Here is a 20,174-nt window from a genome sequence, read left to right as displayed (position 1 = left end):
GCAGCTGTTTCGGGTTGATCTGAAAGCTTTTTTGGGCTTAGTTTTACCTAACCAATCAGTGCCTCATCGTTGTCAGGGAAAATTGAGGTTGTTTTTGGGTGATATTATTCCGTGGGCCACGCCTACTCCTTTGTGGTCCCTACTATACAGTTACTATCATACTGTACAACTAGTTTTCTAAAATTTCTGGGGTATATAATTAAAAGGCTACATATACAGTGCTGATGACACTGAGGAAAACAATACAGTACACATTTTACTTATTGAGCACTCTACTATTCATAGAACATTCAGATAAACCCAAACACGTAGCTGAGGTAATCCTGTGTGTATTGCATATTTCAGTATTCGTATTGTACTTATACCAGTGATCAAAAGATTTTATCCATATATATCTACACATAATTATATTAAAAAGTACACGAGTCCTTGAACTTTTTTACCATAATTATGTACACTGATATAATAATGAACTTGAGCTCAAGCTCCTACAGAAACTTGACCCACCAAAATATGCTAATCCATATAACTATAGTCAGGTAACTCTATCAACTGTTTATATGGTTCTGAACTTGTAGCATTTACACTTCAGGTGATTTGTCCCTACAAATTCCTGATTTCCCGCACCGAAAGAGAAATCCAAGAATAAACACTGGTTTCTGGTTGGGATTTTTCAGTAGAAAAACACAAACCCTACATTACTATCATACAATACGATAGTAACTGTATAGTAGGGACGACAAAGGAGTAGGCGTGGCCTACAAAATAAAATCACCCAAAAACCAGCCTCAATTTTCCCTGACGACGATGAGGCAGTATTGGTGAGGTAAAACTAAGCCCAAACAAGCTTTCAGATCGACCTGAAACGCTTTCAACAAGTTGCACCGGAATTTTACAATTTTTTTATTCAACGGAATTTTCTACTGACTGACTAAGGAAGTAACCGACTGATGGCTACAGGCTTGATTTTTTCACTGTTCTACGTCACTTTGGCCCGACAGGTGCCTTTTGGCAAGGGGGTGACACACAGGCACTCACTGTAGGTAGATCTGCGACCACGGTCAAAGTCTAAGTCAAAGGTCAAGGCCACCAAAATCGTGCCAATTCAACGGTCAAGGGTAAAAGCTTCCAACCCACAATCGAAAAGTGCTGAAATATCGTCAAGTCACCGGTCAAAGGTCGAAAAAGGCTCTTAGTCACAGGTCAAAGCGAAATTTCGGCCAGTCAAGTCTTTGCTGACCGCGGTCGCAGATCTACCTACAGCGCGTACCTACGTGACACCCCCTTATTTTGGCATACCGCAGTACGTACAATGCATTATTCATGGGCTTACCAGTGTCAAACTTTGTGATTCATCTTTGCTGACAAGGAAAGGTGTCGATTTGGTGCAAGTACGTGAAGGCTTCCCTTCGTAACGGAAATCGTCCGTATTTTTCATAGTGGCTATTTTGATTGCAAAGGTGACAATTCTTGATTCGTATTGCTGTGTAATGGGTTGAACATAGCCAACAGCGAAGCGTAATGGATCCTTCACTTTTCAGACGCCGGATAATTAATAAAAAGCGGCGTGGCACCATTTCTTTTGGTATGCGTAGATTGTAGAGGTGCTTCCGGAAAAGTTCTTGATTAGTGTTGCTGTGAACATAGCTGACAACCAAGCATAATGGATACTTCACTTTTCAGACGATAATTGATATAGCTGGGGCGCGTGGCGCCATTTCAGATGCGGTATGTGGGGGTTAATTATTTACAAAAAAAGTTAACAAACAAGTACACGAAAAAATTTGGAATTATCAACTAGAGTAGGGACCATAGCACATTGATAAAAAGTACTGAAACAAGTTGGAGTAGTCCATGATATTAAATCACAAGAGTACATAATAATAGAAGAGGGAGGAGTATACTCTTGGTAAAACAATAAGAAGTGTTATATCCCTACTGTGCATTTCCGTTATGGTATCTTGCATGAGCACAGTAGGGATATAACACTTCTTATTGTTTTTTTTATTTTATTTATTATTTATTAATGCTTTACAGCACAAGTGCTGAAGGTCTGTAGGACACCTGGTCCTACAGCCTGCTCAAAGACTTTAGCTACTTAGACTTTAACTACTTAAGGTGTGTTTGAAAAGTTGGGAAAAAAAATCCATGACTGGACCTAGGTAGCCTCGAACCTGCAGCCATCCGATTTTTACTGTGATTTAATATCATGGACTTCGAGAGTAAATCGGATGGCTGCAGGTTCGAGGCTACCTAGGTCCAGTCTAGTCTCGTGCCGCCAGACCGCTTTTTTTCTTTTTGTGTGGGGGCGGAGAAACTTTTTTTCTCCGCCCCCACACAAAAAGAAAAAAAGCGGTCTGGGCACGAGACTAGGTCCAGTCATGGATTTTTTCTCCTTCCTGCAACTTTTCAAACACACCTTATGTAGCTAATGTCTTTGTGTCTAATGTCTTTGAGCAGGCTGTAGAACCAGGTATCCTACAGACCTTGTGCTGTAAAGCTTTAATAAAAATAAAATAAACTACTCCAACTTGTTTCAGTACTTTTTATTGATGTGCTATGGTCTCTACTCTAGTAGAAAATTCCAAATTTTTTTGTGTACTTGTTATAATTAATGATATCATTCTCATGTGATCAACTAGTACAATGACCAAAGGGTTCACAAAACCTTCCAAATAAGGTAACTATTTACAGGTGAAACCTTAGGATAACTTTTTGTACGAAGGATTTACAATTCAATATCTTGGGTCTTTTAATGACTGTACTTTGTAGTTACATAATGCCAAGTAAATTAATCCAGTGGTGACATAATAGCAAAGTTCATGAACTATAAAGGGAATTCCTCAGTTACTCTATACCATGAGGCATCTGCTTATTGATTATATAATATATTAAAATAACCCCACATTACATACTGCAAACAAACATGTGTACAAAAATACTGTAAATATAAGTACAGTATATGGAATAAAGGATATTATATAAATATACATATGTAGTTATTCACAGAATATGTGCAATCAATATGATCAACTGTACTGTATTAAAATACTGTTCGTACATTTTGTGTTCATGTATTCTAAAGCTACCTTAGTTTTTTGATCAAAGTGCTAGCTAAACAGCTCTAACCCACAGACTGACTTTGTAAAGCTCAAAAGTGAGTCCCAAGACTTCACTTTCTGAGTGTTCATTAGCCATTCTGTAAGCATTATCCTAGCAGCTGTCTTACTGTCACTATTATCATGCTTTATTGTTTCCAGTTCATTTTCATCAATGCCAAATTGGAGACCCATTTCAAACCATTTAGGGGCCATGTTTGGAATCACCAGTTCTGTAATATTCTTAATGTTGGGTGGAATTGGTGAATGACCTATAAATCATGTAACATCTAGTGAGGTGTGTGCAACTTCATTGTGCATAATACATGCAGAGGTTCTATAGTATGAGTTTGGGTAGATTATATTTACAACAAGTATCAACTTGTTTTTTTGGATAAAGATCTTCCATTTAACACCCAGTTTGAACAATTTGAGTGTTTATATATTGACAAAGGTCACTATTTTGGGCATAAAATGAGCTGTAAGGATGCATCAAAGGTCAAACTGTGATGGCACTATAATTATTTCAAACACATTTCATACCATGGTAGCTATGTGCAAAGTTTCATGCTTTGTTTACAAAGCATACAATTTGGTCATTTTTACTAGCTATCACTGCTCTACTAACATCAAAGCATTGTAGGCTGATGCTGAAACACCTTTTCTGTTACTAGGAACACTGAATAGCGAATGACTTTTAATCTTAATCCACACATGCAAAGACAAAACCAATGCAAATGAATATCTGAATTATAGTGCTTAGAGAAATCATTAAATGTGACCCGGTCTGCAAAAAGAAGTCTTATAGCCTTTTCAATTGCATGTACTTGGCAACCTGTAATTTGACTTGTGAATGTGGTATCACCCTGAAACTAGGCATGAGGCTATTATGCTCCAAAAATTGAGCATTATGCTTTTGAGCAGTGCTCAAAAAATCACCTATTATGCTTTTGAGAATTGCCCATTATTCCCAAAATTATGCCACCATAATTGGCTAATAATGCCAGTTTATTGCTGTATCAGACCATTTTCATTGATGTTTAGGCTTCAAATAGTCTTGAATTCTTTAGCTGGTTACTGTATTAGAGAATTTCATTTCAATATGACTGCTTTATTAGAGTAAATAATATTCAATGACTGTTCTATTAGAGTTTCTGACTGCTCTATTAGAGTATCTCGATCTTTTTTAACGGAATTGTGCAATCTGCAGATTTTCCTACTGTTAAAGCTTTATAATCACCTCAAAATGCTAGCATAATTCCTGATTTCCACACATACCTATTATGCCCGAAATTATGCCAGCATAATCGCCGCATCCCTACCTGAAACGTAGTCTCCTTATACCCCTACCATAGCACTATGGCTTGGTGTAATATGAAGGTGATACGTTGAAAACATGAGGAGGTATGATTAGTTAAACTTGACAATTCAGAAAGGCTATAAGACCCTTTTCCGCAGACCGAGTCACAAATGTATAATAATGTGTATTGCCACCATTTATTTGGTGCTTTTTGTATGCATGCTTTTTTAGTATGTTTAACTGTTTATTCACCTTTTAGAGTACAGGCATTTCTAGTGATTCAATAGAGCTATTAATTAAGTGTAATAAATCAGATACCTAATCAGTTTTTACTAAGGATTATTTGTGCAGACAACAGCCAAATAATTGATTGGTTCACATAACTACTAGTAAATTTTAATAATTTAAAATGAAGTAGCCAGGTAGGTCCCAGTGAATATAAATATAGTGAAATAAAGTACATAACTATACGAATGATGGAATATAGTCATGTGAGAAATTCTTACATGCTATACAATAGGTCCTCAATTATCCAGGTCCAACTTTAGTTATCTGAACAGTATATGGATGACTGTTCTATTAGAGTATTTGACATCTGTTGTATGTTCTGTTAGAGTAGTGTATGCTGATGTTTATTAAAGTATGTCTCTATAATAAATGAATGAGCTTCACATATGAACGGGCACAATGGTGTTTGGATAATAGAGTGAGCTACCATATTTCAAAGTCAAAGTTTGATTTTCCCATGCACATGCAACGCTATGTTGTAAGGGGTAATTAGAATTCTAGGAAACCAGGAAAGAAAGTAAGAATGGGAAAGACCAATAAAAACTTAATAAAGGTCAGTATGTTATTATAACAGGTAGATGTTAATGCAATATTTCTTTGCAGTATTGTTATATAAATCTTTATCGTGTCAATAGAAATATAGACAAAGTCATTTTCCACATTATTTTGGCCATACTATACATATATATATATATATATATATATCCTTGAATGACAAAATTTGAACCAGCCCATCTATGACTGCCATGTTTATAAATACCATAGAGTTTGGTTGCTATATACAAGTACAAGTATATTATTAAGCGTGTACTCGTTTATCATACTTAATGTAAATTATTGCATTACAATAAATTGAAGTTAACATGCATGCTGCAGATGTAGAACTATAAGAAGAGCAACCAACATGTTAATTCAAGGTTCAAGTGCATGTATGAACACCACAAGGTGCAGCTATACAAGAGAAGAACTAGTAAACTATGCTGTGTTTGAATTTCATGTGGTACATATCCAATAATGATAATGTGGAATTTATTTATTATGCTTACCAAGCACAATGGTCTTCTGTACCATGGAAATCATCCACATGAAGGATTTACACAAGAACTGGACTCCAAATATTGGTACATGTGGTGACTACGGATCACATCGCTCCAAGAGAGTTAATGTTAATCTATGAACACCCACAATAGTGGCGGATCTAGGATTTTAAAAAGGGGGTTTCTGAAAGCTGGTATATAGTTGAATAAGGCATGCATCTGATGACAATTCTCTGGAAATTTTTGAGGTTTTAGAAGCTCTGAGATTGGATCTCGGGCTATTTTTAGTTACAATAAACACAATACTTTAAACTGTAAATACTATAGGGCAAATATAGTGACTACAAGTTGTGGCTTTGATTGCTCTATTAGAGTAGTTACTTGACTGCTATATTAGAGTATCTCGATTATATTTAATGCAGTGGAAGATGAAAAGTGAAGTGTTGCTGAGGGTATAATAGCTACAACTGATGTCAGTTAAGTGCAACTGCATGCATGCTACTGAAATACAGTGGTATATAGTTGTTTGATATGACAAATTGTCAGTCAACAATGTTTATGTATCTATACTACCACTAAGCTAAATTTAAAAGGGGGTTTCTGTCGAAACCCCAGAAACCCATCTAGATCTGCCACTACACAATGTGGTCTTATTATTAGGCGCATGCACTTAAAAATACATGTTATAAAAAAACCATTTGGATAGTTTTGTTAAGTATAATTATGTGCCTAACAGCCAAACTCTACAGTACTACCAGTTTAACTATTTGTTGGGCACAGGATATGTACATTGGCTATTTCCTTCCCATAGGCTCATTGTGCATACAGTATTTGGAAATGGCTGTTGCTATTGTTCCGGCAGTCATGTGAATAAAAAAACAAAAGTCCTCAAATGCTCTTCCTTAGTTTCTACCTAATATATGTGTAAGACCCGAGGCAAACCACTGGTTGCATGCCCTAAAGTAGAAAACCCAAGGAAAACTACTGGTCACATGACCTAAAGTCAAATACTCGGGGTATACTACTAGACGCGTGTGAACCCCTAGCTCGTGTATGTGTTTGATAGTGAGAGAAATCTAGTGGACTGTCGGAACATAGCCTTGGCAAAATATTTCCAGCTGTTGGAACAAAGCAACTTCGTTTGGAAAATAGAATTGCAGTCTTACAGGACATCAAGGATTAACTAGTTACACTGACAATTAGACAAACTGTTAGGGTGATCCAATGTCTAGACACACTATTAACAGGGGCGGATCCAGGGGGGTTCCATGGAACCCCCTTTTGAACTTACTTGAGATACTCTAATAGAGCAGTCACACTGTTCCTAAGAGGAGCAGTGTAGCAAGCTAGTCAGTTATAAATAAGTTGGTGAGGGCATAGATTATATATTCCCTACTTATATAATCTATGGTGAGGGGTAGCCATCTAGGTGATGACCTTTTTCTTTCATATCAGGAAGTTTGGCTCAAAAACGGAAGTTTGAGGCCAGCTGCTGGTGATAAGTCTAATTAAAATCAAAGCAATTTAGCAGCTGCAATTATTTTTACTTGTTATATTTCATTGATTAAAGACTTTACTGTTGCTATTTTTCCACTTTTGTAGGTTTTGAGAGATTTCTACTTAAAGGAGTCATCACAGACTGTCTATGTTGCATATAGTGTATTCATGACAGGTGTACTGGAACATTAGAACTTTAGTACGCATACAGAACTTCTTTAATAAAATCGTTTTAAAGCTCTGTATTAATTCTAAGGAGTTATTTATAGTTAAAGACTTGCTGTGCGTTACTACTCAGACCTAGCCAGACGGAGTCCATGTCAAATCGAAGCAATAATCTCGCTCAGAATCACGCACATATTTAACCTCCGACTTTGCCATTGTTTTGACGAGTGATACTTTACACTATATGTGCTCACTATGGCTTGTTAGAATCGCTCAAGAATAAGCTAAAAGAATCTAGCAGCGAATCCGGGATAATCCAAGCATGTCACGAGATATGAATGAATTTATTAGAATAATCAAAATGCCCATTGGAAATGTATTGCAGATGATTGTGTTCTTTTATTGTGAAAATGACGAGCGGAGTTTTCGTGTACTGAGCTTCACTTGGTACCATCCTGTTCGTAAAGAGTTGCTCTTTCTCATGGTACTTGCGAATCTGAAATTCGTCTTTTGAGTGAAAAGATATGTGAGTACAAAGTGTCAGTACAATAGAAACTGTGCAACTTATAGTGAACAAATCGGTGCAGCTGGACCAAATCTCCGCAAACTTCTTGATATGTTTTTTTGGTCTTTAACCTGAAGCTGCAATTACAGATCTAGACTGAGTGGAACCCCCCTTTTAAAAAGTCTGGATCCGCCCCTGATTAACACGTATAGGTAGCAGTGTCTTGAGTACAGGGTATACAGAACTAAGGGTGTATATAACAAAGTCTCTACAAATGAGATAAATGATTCTGTGTATAATTCAAAGGGATCGATCCTCTCTGCAAAGGGTAAACCCAGTCTTGAAGTTTCCCACATACAAGACTAGCCTAAGCTAGGTACATAGCATATCACACTTACACGTGTTGGAAATCTTCATTGTTCATCCTTGGGGCCGTAACTCAAGGACGTAGGTACGGGACGCGAGGTAGGACGCACATCTTAATGTTTCGCGCAACAACTCACATGAGTGCATCAGATCTCCGACGAATAGACCTACCCAACCACCTCCGGCTGCCGGAACTCTTAGACACATCGAAAAAAATCGGGGATAAAATACATTTGACTGCTAGCTAAATGAGAAGCATGCGGGCGTCGCGATGACGCAAAACTGCTAATGAAGTTATTTTATTCCGTATAAGGAATAACATCCTGCCCTTTAAACTTTTGTTTGTTCAAGTGGCTTCGTGAGCTGGAGTACTTGCTGACGTTACCATGCATATGCACGTAAGTTCTGTGAACGTGAACTATGTATATATAGACGTTTTGGTAAATCTATGGCTTCGGATTTCCGAAAAGAGAAATTTTTGGTGTTTGGTCACCATTTGCACTTCGAACCCTTCGTAAATTCGCTGACCGCACCACAGCCAGTGGGGCGTCAACCAAACAGGCTAGTAAGCATTTATTACAACAACGTTCAGTTTCGTTATGGACGAACAGCTACTGCCAATGTCCGTATGATTTTACGGTACTGGGCTTTGCAGTGTGAGGACACTGATTTTGCTTTCCCCGGCCAAACCACTGTGCTTGTAGTTGTAGAGTAGCTAGTTCGCATTGCATATAGTTGTAGTTAACTTTGTGTTTGCTTTGTATTGTATAGTAGGATTTCCAGCTCAAGGTGCTTCCTTTTGTTGTTTCTGGTGAGTTTCATACAGACTAACCTTTAAGATCAAGTGCTAATTTATTATTGGATTGCTTGTGGCATTGGGTATCAGCATAAGTTTAACACACAAAAACATACATAAAGTGGTCACGTGACCAAAAATGTAATAATAGTTGAATCGGACAGCTTATTAGAAAATCATTGTATTTTAGGGTGACCGAAGTCACAGTTAGTGTATTTTAATGAAGACTTCTACATCTTGTAGTGTTATAGCACATCCTTTATAGCTGTAATGGGATTGTTGGCCATGTGACCACTTTTTGGGGATTTAGCGTAAGCAACCATTTATCGGATGGGCTCAATTACCGGAAATGCATGTTTCAATTATCGGACAGGTGTTATACTAATAAACATGGTAAAATTCCATGGTACAAAGAAGTGGCGTGGTACACAAAGAGTGTTTTATGTTTGTTAAAGATTGTGATTCTACTGATAAAGGACTGGACAAAGGTGGCGTTTGTTAAAACCCGGAACGACCCGGAATTTTATTGTTGAGGAGCACGTATCCAACTAAAATAAATTTAGGTGCGCTTGCAAGGGATACAGGACGTGGACTCTGTTCTTCATTTGCACTGAGGGCACAATTCTCCACTGGTCACCAGAGTGACTGATGGTGATTTCGAAGCAAATATAGTCGTATAATAATTTTATAGTCTACACGTTTGTGAAGTGTAAATGTAGTGTATTACACGGACTCGATACTCTCACCGTAGCTAACAATGGCAGCGAGATACAAGCTAGCTAAGACTGGTCACAGTTAATATACCTGGACTGATCTACATAGCTACCGTACACAAGGAAATTTAGACGTAAGAAAAAAAATTACGAAATAAAAAAATATTTTGACGAATCGCCGGGTTTGATTAGTCAAATTTTACTTGCGTCTTGATTTCCTTGCGTACAGTATGTAGATCAGTCCAGGTATATTGTCTATGACCAGTCTTAGCTAGCTTGTATCTCACCGCCATTGTTAGCTACGGTGAGAGTATCGAGTCCGTGTAATACACTACATTTACGTGCATATTATATATGACTATATTTGCTTCGAAATCACCAACAGTCACTCTGGCGATCAGTGGAGAATCGTGCCCTCAGTACAAACTTACAAATGAAGAGAAGGCTCCACGTCCTGTAGCCCTTTCAAGCACACCTAAATTTATTTTAGTTGGATACGCACTCCTCAACAATAAAATTCTGGTCTGGTCCGGTCCGTTCCGGGTTTTAACGAACGCCGGACAAAGGTTAACAGTTCGTGTTACTTCTGTACTGTAGATTTGGGGGCTGTTTTTAGAAAGGAGTTCATCCTGTATCATCAATGGCGCATTCTCTTCGTCACTTTGAATGCCCATGACAGTCTATTGTTAATTTCTACTTCAGTGTTAGTCACCAAACAGTAAAGGAAACAAGCGAAGCTATGATCAAGGCCAGCAGTCACTGAAACTTCCACAGAAAAAAACACGGTACAGCTGGTGTCGAACTTGGGAGTTAAACAGGCGTAACCTAGGTAAGACGACATGGCGGCTAAAGATCAGTGAGAATGTAGTCCAAAACAGTGTACTATCATCTAGCCAACTATTGAGAAGCGTTGGGAACCTAATCGCCATGACTGGAGTTCAAGTATGGCACCATGGTTTCCCTACAAAGCTTCTAGCTAGAAACCACCAAGAGATTAAGAACAGAACCAAGAGAAGGAATTACAATTGGTTGGGAGCTGGTTGTTGTACTGTTGAATACTGTAGGGCCCTTAAATAACCATTGTGTGTCTAATTAGTGTGCATTTTTACAAAAAAAAAATCGTAGCTCATACATTATGCTATCTGACGTGCTGAAATTTTGCATGGATGTTGGTCAGACCTTCATAAATATGCTGAATTTTTTCAGATTTTTGTGAGGTTCCAGCGCGAGGCCATGACCATTCATTGAACTAATGTCCGATAATTGATACACACAAGCCTATGGAGTTCCGGTGATTGAGCCATGGTTCCGATAAATGGTTACTTTGACTTTTCTCATTTTCAGCTGTTACTGGTCTGGGGAAGCACCTTTTGACACCAAACTTGATACGCAGGAAGGCGAAGTTAAGTGGAATACCTCTGCCAAAAATCGTGCTCCAGGGATGTTCATACGAGAAGGGACGTACGACAGGAATAAACGTTCCGTTTATTGGTTGCTTACGCTACAGTTATAACTGCACTGATATTGAAAGTAATAGACAAGCATAACTCGATAACGGCTAAGGCTACGGGCTTGATTTTTTCACTGTTCGACATTGCCGCTTTGGCCCGACAGGTTTTTGTTTTTTTTTATAAAAAGGAAATATGAAATGATAAAAAAAAAAAGAATAAGGCTGTATGACCTACATTTTTTTTCCCCGGGCTGGATGGACTGCCCTTGCCTACCACCCCCAGCACAAAGAAAGCACGTGCTGGACAACTGAATAAAAAGGACCAGATTGCTAAAAGTTTAAAAGTCCCTGTGCTCATCAATGCGGGCCCATCTCAGGAGAGGCATCAGAGGAGCGATGCGAGATGGACCTACTTCCACGTATGCACATTGTAGCTGACCGAAGTAGAGAAAAAGACAATGTGCATCGGATAAAAGCCAGAGTCTGACTGTAACTAGTAGAGCCGCGGCGAGATAGATGGTCAGCCAAACGACGGTAGAAAACTATTGCCTCCCTTCCCATACCTCCAGTGGTCGCAAACACAAGGGGAGTGAAGGAGGCCTGCTCAACCTCTCTGACACGGTCACCATACTCACGTTTCTTCTGTGCCTCGTGACGTCAATACAAAGAGGGGACACTGGTGTTGCAGTAGCTCGGTGCATTAGGATGAAACACCCTTACGTCAAAAAAGGCACTTTGCTGCTGCCCCCAGAATCCCCTAGCATGTATGTCTGCCCTAGCCTCATCCTGACGGTTGGCAGTCTTAGGTGCAATGATCTCCCCAGTAAGTGTCTGTAAAGGTGGCTCAAGGGCCACACCATGACATGTCTTGGAAAGCCACTCTGCAGTGATGTTTCGCAAAGCATTGTGGCGAACAAACAAATGTGAGGCCCGACAGGTGCCTTTTGGCATACCGCAGTACGTACAATGCATTCGTCATGGACTTACCAGTGTCCTCCTTTGTGTCCCATTCATCTTTGCTGACAGGGAAAGGCAAAACTAGCTACCTTAACTACAAACTACAGGTCGATTTACTGCGAGCACGTGATGGCTTCCCTTCGAAACGGAAATCGTCCGTATTTTTCATAGTGGCTATTTTGATTGCAAAGGTGCTTTTCAAACAGTTCTTGATTCGTGTTGCTGTGTAATGGGTTGAACATAGCCGACAGCGAAGCGTAATGGATACTTAGTCTCGTCCTCGCAGACCCATTCTCAGGGGTGGCGCTTATCGATTAGAGATTATAAGCGCCCCCTTACGGAGGGGGCGCTTATAATCTCTAATCGATAAGCGCCATCTCGGAGAATGGGTATGCGAGGACAAGACTAATGGATACTTTACTATTCAGACGATAATTAATAAAAAGCGGCGTGGCACCAATTCTTTTGGTATGCGTAGATTGTAGAGCTGCTTCTGGAAAAGTTCTTAATTAGTATTGCTGTGTAACGGGTTGAACATAGCTGACAACCAAGCGTAATGGATACTTCACGTTTCAGACGATAATTGATATTGCTGCCGCTTGTGTATACAAATATTACAGCATGAGGGGGCGTATCAAGAGACTAATACCTTGACTAATACTGAGTGTTAACACCTGATGTCACAGTCATTGCATAATTACTTCTGTGGGGCAGAAAATGTATGCATACCTTTGGGGCACATGTTTACTTCACCTCAGGTTTGTTGATACTGTCTTTCTAAATGAAACCACCTTGTCAGTAGCAGTGTTGGGGGTAATGCATTACTTATGTAATGTGTTACGGAATAATTATTACTTTTGTGATAACTAAGTAATATAATAAAATACACTATAGAAACAGGTAATATAACTCAAGTTACTTTACTTGCAAATGTAATGCGTTACCTAAGTAATATAGTTACTGTAACGAGTCTAATATCATGTAATGTTATTACTACAAGTAACGAAGTTACTAATCTCGTTAGTTATCCACTGAGTAACACCTAGCCACAACGAAGTAACAAAGCCTACTGAATGAAGCTTATTCACCAGCTTCTAACTTATAACCAAGATTTGCACATTGTCCAACGTCACATGATAAGGTGGTGGTTTCACACGTGACAGCTTAAGGCTGTGGACACAAAGTAATATAATATGCAATATTATTATAGTTACTTTATTTTATGGGTATTATATAACTGTAACTAAATAGTTCAGTTACAAGTAATGTATAATATGTAACTAGTTACTTTTAAAAAGTGATTGCCCCAACACTGGTCAATAACAAGGAAGAGAATAGTATAACAGATATTTAAGTACTGTAGTGCAGGTTAGTTTGATTCGTACTGGGAAAGTTACGGCTGATAATCGGCAAAAATGCGGATAAGTGCAATAGAAGAGTCCCACAACATTTATATTGACAAATCGACATACAATGGTTCATTATTGTTCATTCTTTCTTACTGAAGTGTTGTTTAGTGACAATGGCTTTCTCGAGTTGACCCCAAAACATCCATTTTATTTTTTTAACAAGGGTAAAACCAACCTGATGCCCAAGTGATGTTTTCATTGTTTTTCCCAACTTCTGTTCTATGTCCTGAGTAAGTTTCATGCTGAATGAATCACCAGAAGCCAAGTTATAGCTTCTTCAAGGAGCCCGACCATTCAAATTTGCTCCGCGGAAGTTGCGGTTAAGCATTTTAACATAATTTTGTGACATAAAAAATCTAAACTTTGTGATGTAAATGTTGTGGTTCTATACAGAGTGAGCGCTGTATTCATCTCAAGACACACCCTGAGTATTGTATTTTCGTACACACAAGCAAGGCAGTGGTACTTTGTTAGTTGTCTTCGTTAAAGCATTCATCGTGAGTACTTAAAATGCTCCAGTTCTCAACCATCAGACCTCTAATAAGTTGTAGTTATATCCCATTACGAGGGTGGTATCATTGTTATTACACAAGTCCGAGGTGGAGCCAAGGACGAGTGTAATGATTATGATTATGATTATAATTAAACACAGGTAAAGGCAAAGCCTGTATACCTGATCGATGCATTAACATTATACAAAAGTAAATCTAAAATCTAATAAATAATTATCTAACAGCAATTTAAAAGTGTTAATTGAAGTACTTTCTACAGCAGAGGTAGGTAAACTGTTCCAATCATTAATCACTCTGTTCATAAAGTAATTTAATCTGCATAATAATCTTGAATGTTGCTTGAACAATTTAAACTGATGTAATAACAATGATATCATCTGAGTATATGGGATATAACTATTTTATACCTTTTCTATTTTTAGAATCTACAAAACAAACTATATAACCACAACGAATATAATACAATACCCAGTTCTAACATTTTATAATCGTAAAATGTTAGTGCTGGTATAATGCTAGCATGGTAAAATGTTTTCACTGGTATAATCGTAAAATGTTAGCACGTAAAGTGTTAGCTATGTTAGCACTGGGTATTATTATATTGTAATACCAAGTGCTAACATTTTATACAACAGTGCATGGGAGTGTGTGGAAGTAAACGGATAGTATATTAAGTTCCAAAGTTCCTGTCATCACTGTGCTCAAGATTTCGTCCAAATTGTGTGGAGATTCAACTTTGTAGCTGCAAGAGAGACCCTGCATACTGCCTACAAATTGTAGCGAAAGGTGGTGTTACAAAGCAACAGTTCCAGGTACGATTCGCCTTTGTCAGAAGTTGGTATGCCGGTGGTGTTGCGTGGTGTGTAAGAGGAAAAAAGACCAACAAGTGGCTACCATGCTGATAGTCCGAGATATAATGATGAAGCTAGAGAAGTTATTGAAAGAAGTTAGTTCTTCACCATAGTGACCATTGGAATTAATTCTTGGAGCAGTTCTCACTGTTTGCTGTTGGATTTTGCAAAAGCATTTAACAGTGTATCTCATCAGTGTCTTTTGCTAAAGTTAGAATGTTTGGGGATTCATGGTGACCTATTAAAGTGGCTCAACTATTATCTTACTAATCATTTTCAGTGTGCATGATGATAATTGGACAGTTCTCTGAGTGGCTACCTGTGTTGTCTGGAGTCCCTCAAGGGTCTATAAAATTTTTATGACCTCTGTTATTTATGTTGTATATTGATGATCTCCATGCTGTAGTTAAGTCTTGTTCGGCCTTGTCTTGAATATCGTAATGTTGTATGGACTCTCTACACTGCTAAGAACATTAACTTGATAGAGTCAGTACAACGTAGAGCTGCAAAGTGGATAAAGGTTCTTTTGAACATTAACTTTTCAGTGGACTAAATCCAGTGATGTATGTTTGAGGGAGCTCGAATGGCCATCTTTGGAGCAGAGACGTAACTATGCTTATGTTACAATGTTATACACTATTTTAAATAAACTTATTCCAATCAAGTTTTCTGATTATTTTCAAATAAATGATCTTCCAACCCGGTCTCACCCTTTGACAGTTCGTTGTTTACCCTCCTCCATCAATGCTTTCTGCCATTCATCTTTTGTCAGTTCCATATTGGAATTCAATCCCTTTTGATGTGTTGACAACTTCTGTTAATCATTTTAAGCTAAAACTGAAAGGTTTTTTCTTGTTTGTTTTTAAATTCTAATTAATTATCTGTAACTTTATTCTTATTGTTTGTGTGTGTGTTTCTTTGTTTTTGTAATTGTTTGTTTGGCATAGTTGCATGTTGTGTGTAAATTTTGTGGGGAAGCACCCTGTACAGGCTTATGCCTTTTGTGTGACCTCTGTCATTGACAAAAATTGATAATAAAATAATAAATAAATAAATTGGGACTGATTGCTGGAGCGAAAATCAGCACAGACTGTTCTTGACATTTGTTAAACTATCGTATTGGTAACTTGTAGTGTTAGGATTGGCAGTTTTTTTTGTAAGATCTTTAGCGTGCTGTACTGGTGTGTTGTGTATCAATATTTCTTTATTTGGTTCTTTGTTCCATTGGTAAACAATACCATTCGCAATTATTATGATGCCACAAACAAGACTGAGTGGCTCCACAACAGAGTGATAAGATAGTTATCAGTAATAACTAATGTATCATACAGTAGCCGCTCTGTCTGGTAGTTATAACCCAGTGCGGCACTTTGATACTTCCACGCACTGGGATTTAAGTGTCCATAAAGTTTGTTTCTGGTCGTAGAACTAGCAAATAGGATTAGTTTGGCTAGTGTTAGTGATTTAAAGTTTATCGTACATGATCAAGCTAAGTGTTCATCCGTAAATATTTTTCATAGCTGAGTTTTTTACGTGCAAGCATACTTTTCTTAGCTGTACTGTATGTACTGCGTAACTGTTCTTTATTAGTCATAAACATTATTGGGTCATAATACTAGTACGACCAATACTGGAGTATAGCAATCCAATTTGAGGACCTACTTTTATTTTAGATCAAAGAAAAATTGAAAATGTGCAATGTAGAGCCACCCGTGTTATTCCTTCTATTAGAGATAATGCATATTCTGAAAGACTCGCCATTCTAGATATACCATCTATGAATTATAGACAGAACAGAGGAGATTTGATTTTAATGTATAAAATTGTTAACAATTACTTCAATTCAGATTTTTCTAATGCAATCACATTTTCTACAACTACAACTAGGGGTCATCAATTCAAGCTTTTCAAACATCACACAAGGTTGCAGATTTGTTCAAATTTTTTAAACAGGATTATTAATGACTGGAACAGTTTACCCTCTGATGTTGTAAACGCCAGATCTATAAATAGCTTTAAATCTTTGTTGGACGATTTCCTTATTGATTCTAAATTTATTTTTGTATAGATATTGTTATTGTTGCAATTATGTAATTGATCGGGTATACAGGAGCCTCTACCCTGTACCTTAATCATAATCATAATTTTGATATTAAGAAACTTCGAATCCATACATATCTTGGAGTAGGAATTGATAATACATAGAATAATTATTCTTTATTGTAATAATGGTACTTTGCGTGGGAGGATCAAGGTGCTGAAAAGTGCTTAATTAGTTATAAAGTACTGTAGCAAGGGTTCTTTAGATTTAAGATTATAGTCAGTACGCATTCACCTGAGCCCCCGTCACACTTGTCACACTTGGAATTGACCTAGTTATAAGATAGTTGCAGCTGAATTGGATCTGCTTTCCTAGCATGTTTTCTAACAAAGTAAAACCATTTTCTTACATTAAAGTAACAGACGTTGGTGGTCTTTCTGGCTCACTCTCAGAAATTCAGTTATGAAATTCACCCCCACTGGAATGCATACATGCATACGCGTTAATTTACAATGCTAGATATTTTACCAGATCTTCCTAATTCAATCATTCACAGTTTGGTATGCATGTGCAGACAACATCACATAAACGCATACTGCTTGCCAGTATCCAAATTTCGTTGCAGTATACAGTATCATTCAAGATAGAAAGATCATCATTAATGATGAATACAAACAATTGAATAGTAACCGTGGATAAGATGCCCCACAAGTGGGTGTGTTAAGAAATAACAAACAATAAACAGTGACAAAAACTTGACTACAATAAATACTACGTAAAATGGACATCGTTCAAGATTCCCCCAACCATTCAGGACATATCTCTTAGCTATAGCTTGCCTTGCATATTCTTCTTGAAGCAAAAATCATCCACTATTTATATAAATTAGTATTTACTGTAGTCAAGTTTTTGTCACTATTATTGGCAGGATAATTGTAAGGATTCTTCATAGTAATCATGATTTATATCGAGAAATGATCAGGATTACTAAATCCTGTAAACTATCCTGTGAATACATTTTGACTTAGCTGCTGCTATTTTGTTCAAATTCCATTAAGAATCCTGTGTTGTATGATTACTCACACTGTTAAAACAAAAGTGCTATGTGGAACTTTAGAGTTGGGAGCTCAAGATAGCATTTTTACATAGCGGTTAAAATTGTGACAGCATCTGCGAAAAGGGGTCTTATAACTTTTACAAGTACATGTACTTGACAACCCATAACCCCATAACTTGACCTGTGAATATGGTACAAGCTTAAAGTTTGGTCACAGTGCACTCCTAACATTATGATAGCACTACTGATTGGTGTTATATCAAGACAACTAGTTAAATACATGCAGAGTGACAAACTTGGAAATTTGAAAAGGCTATAAGACCCCTTTTCACAGATCCATCACAATTTAACATGTTCTTTTAGGCCACTCCAAATAAATTCTCTGTTTTCCATTCACCACCCGCATTTTATTACTGTCAGCTCTACATGTGACCGGATTTACGAAAAGGGGTCTTCCACACACATCCAATTCTCTGAACTTGGAAGACTATAACTTAGTGTTCAAGTAAGATACAAACCTGAAAATTTCTCCATCCCTTAATTTATGTTGGTTTTCACTATTGACCAAATTTCAAAGCACTAAATTTCCCACTCTGAAGTTATGATAGGTCAAAGTTGGCAAATTGGATGCATGTGCATGTGGAAGACCCCTTTTCACAAATTCGGTCACAAATATTTCATTATTCTGTATAATTATATTCTTCTATTATATTCTTACATTCTGTACAATTCCAGTAAAAGCTATCTTGTAACAGTGTCAGCTCACATGTCAACAGTGTTATCAAGTCAGTACAAATTCATGTGTGTGTTATTTTTGCAATCTAAAAAGGAAGGTACAAGCTTAAGCATGCTTTCTTGCAGTTTTTTATGGTTGGATTAGGCAAATAACATCTTGAAAAGCTGTCAATCTTATAATGGCATAGTGGAAATGGACTGTCGCCTGCATGTAAATATGCTTGAGTCTAGACGGGAAACAGAGAACTTATTTGGAGTGGCCTTAGCACTCCAACAGGATTTTAGGTGCTACCATAGTACATCTGTTTTGCTAAGGTCAAATAGCTAGCTCTCTGCTACAAATTTGCAAGCTACATCGTATAGTTCTGATATCTAGCTACATGTATTGCTTATACCTATTAATGTGTGTGTGTATTTTGCTGCATAACTATGTGTACCAATTATGCAATACACCCTGATGGTGGGTTGGGGTAAGCATTAACATACATTTATAACTACATAATATTATATTATTTATCACATGTAGGTGAGTAGATTAAAACTATTGCAGTTTATACAACTTGTTAGTTTGCTGGCAATAATACATCATGCTGAATGCCAAGGTTAGTCACATATAGAGAGCTTCATGCTATTGCATGTGTGTTCTGTAACTTCTGTTTCTATACCACAAATGATGTTATTCATTGACAGGTTTATGCAAGCAAGTTATTTTAGGCTCCACGATGTCACTTATGTGACTTTACCAACTCCCTAAAATTTACAAACTAACCAGACTTTTAAAATGTGGAACACTACATTTGACAATGTAGTAAATGCAATGTTTAGCCAAATATAGCTACAATAGTTACACATTATGAAATTTGTCGTGCATCGGATCTGCACCACATCATTGGTGACTAAATGAAATTTGATGATTTATTTGTGTAGCTTTGTGTTATTGGTGAAAATTCAAATGTCATGAGCGATAAGACCGGTTTTCCCAGACCCATATAAAAATCAGCTATAGACTTGAGTTGAGTAGTTTGCTTTTGCAGGACGCTTTACCCAAGCACAGTGATGATACGTATGGGCGGTCTGGGGTCCTAATGTATAGCTGTGGCCAGCCTGGGGATGTCTGTATGTGTCTGTGCATTGAATAAAGAAGAACTATGCTGTAAATTTCATTTCATTTAACCCCATATTCTGTGGTCATGGGCTGGCTTTGCTGTAGTTTGGAGTTCTCCTTGCTGCACTCTTCAATAATGTGTATCGGGATCGCGTTCTAGAACCAAGCATCCTTGTGTGCTGTTGAAGTTGCAGTTGCTGAGGGGCACCTGTCTCTTTAAGAACAATAATGTTTTTATATAGTGCTTGCTTTTTTTTCTTATAAAAATATGTCTACCAGAACAATGTAACTT

General features: G+C 37.5%; 1 protein-coding gene across 3 annotated transcripts in view; it reads left to right on the top strand.

Annotated features, from left to right (window-relative positions):
• Positions 1 to 8,574: 8,574 nt before the first annotated feature.
• LOC136240011 (uncharacterized) overlaps positions 8,575 to 20,174 on the top strand; it is a 141,671-nt gene continuing 130,071 nt past the window's right edge. For all 3 annotated transcript variants that reach the window (XM_066030822.1, XM_066030814.1, XM_066030813.1), the window contains exons 1-2: positions 8,575 to 8,654; positions 19,304 to 19,379. In XM_066030822.1, coding sequence (XP_065886894.1) covers positions 8,643 to 8,654; positions 19,304 to 19,379 — 88 coding nt within the window. In that variant the 5' untranslated portion in view covers positions 8,575 to 8,642. The remainder of the gene's footprint in view (positions 8,655 to 19,303; positions 19,380 to 20,174) is intronic.

This window comes from Dysidea avara, chromosome 1 (genome assembly GCF_963678975.1).
Source record: "Dysidea avara chromosome 1, odDysAvar1.4, whole genome shotgun sequence".
In the NCBI taxonomy this organism is placed as follows: domain Eukaryota; kingdom Metazoa; phylum Porifera; class Demospongiae; order Dictyoceratida; family Dysideidae; genus Dysidea; species Dysidea avara.
This window is presented reverse-complemented; position numbering and strand designations above follow the sequence as displayed.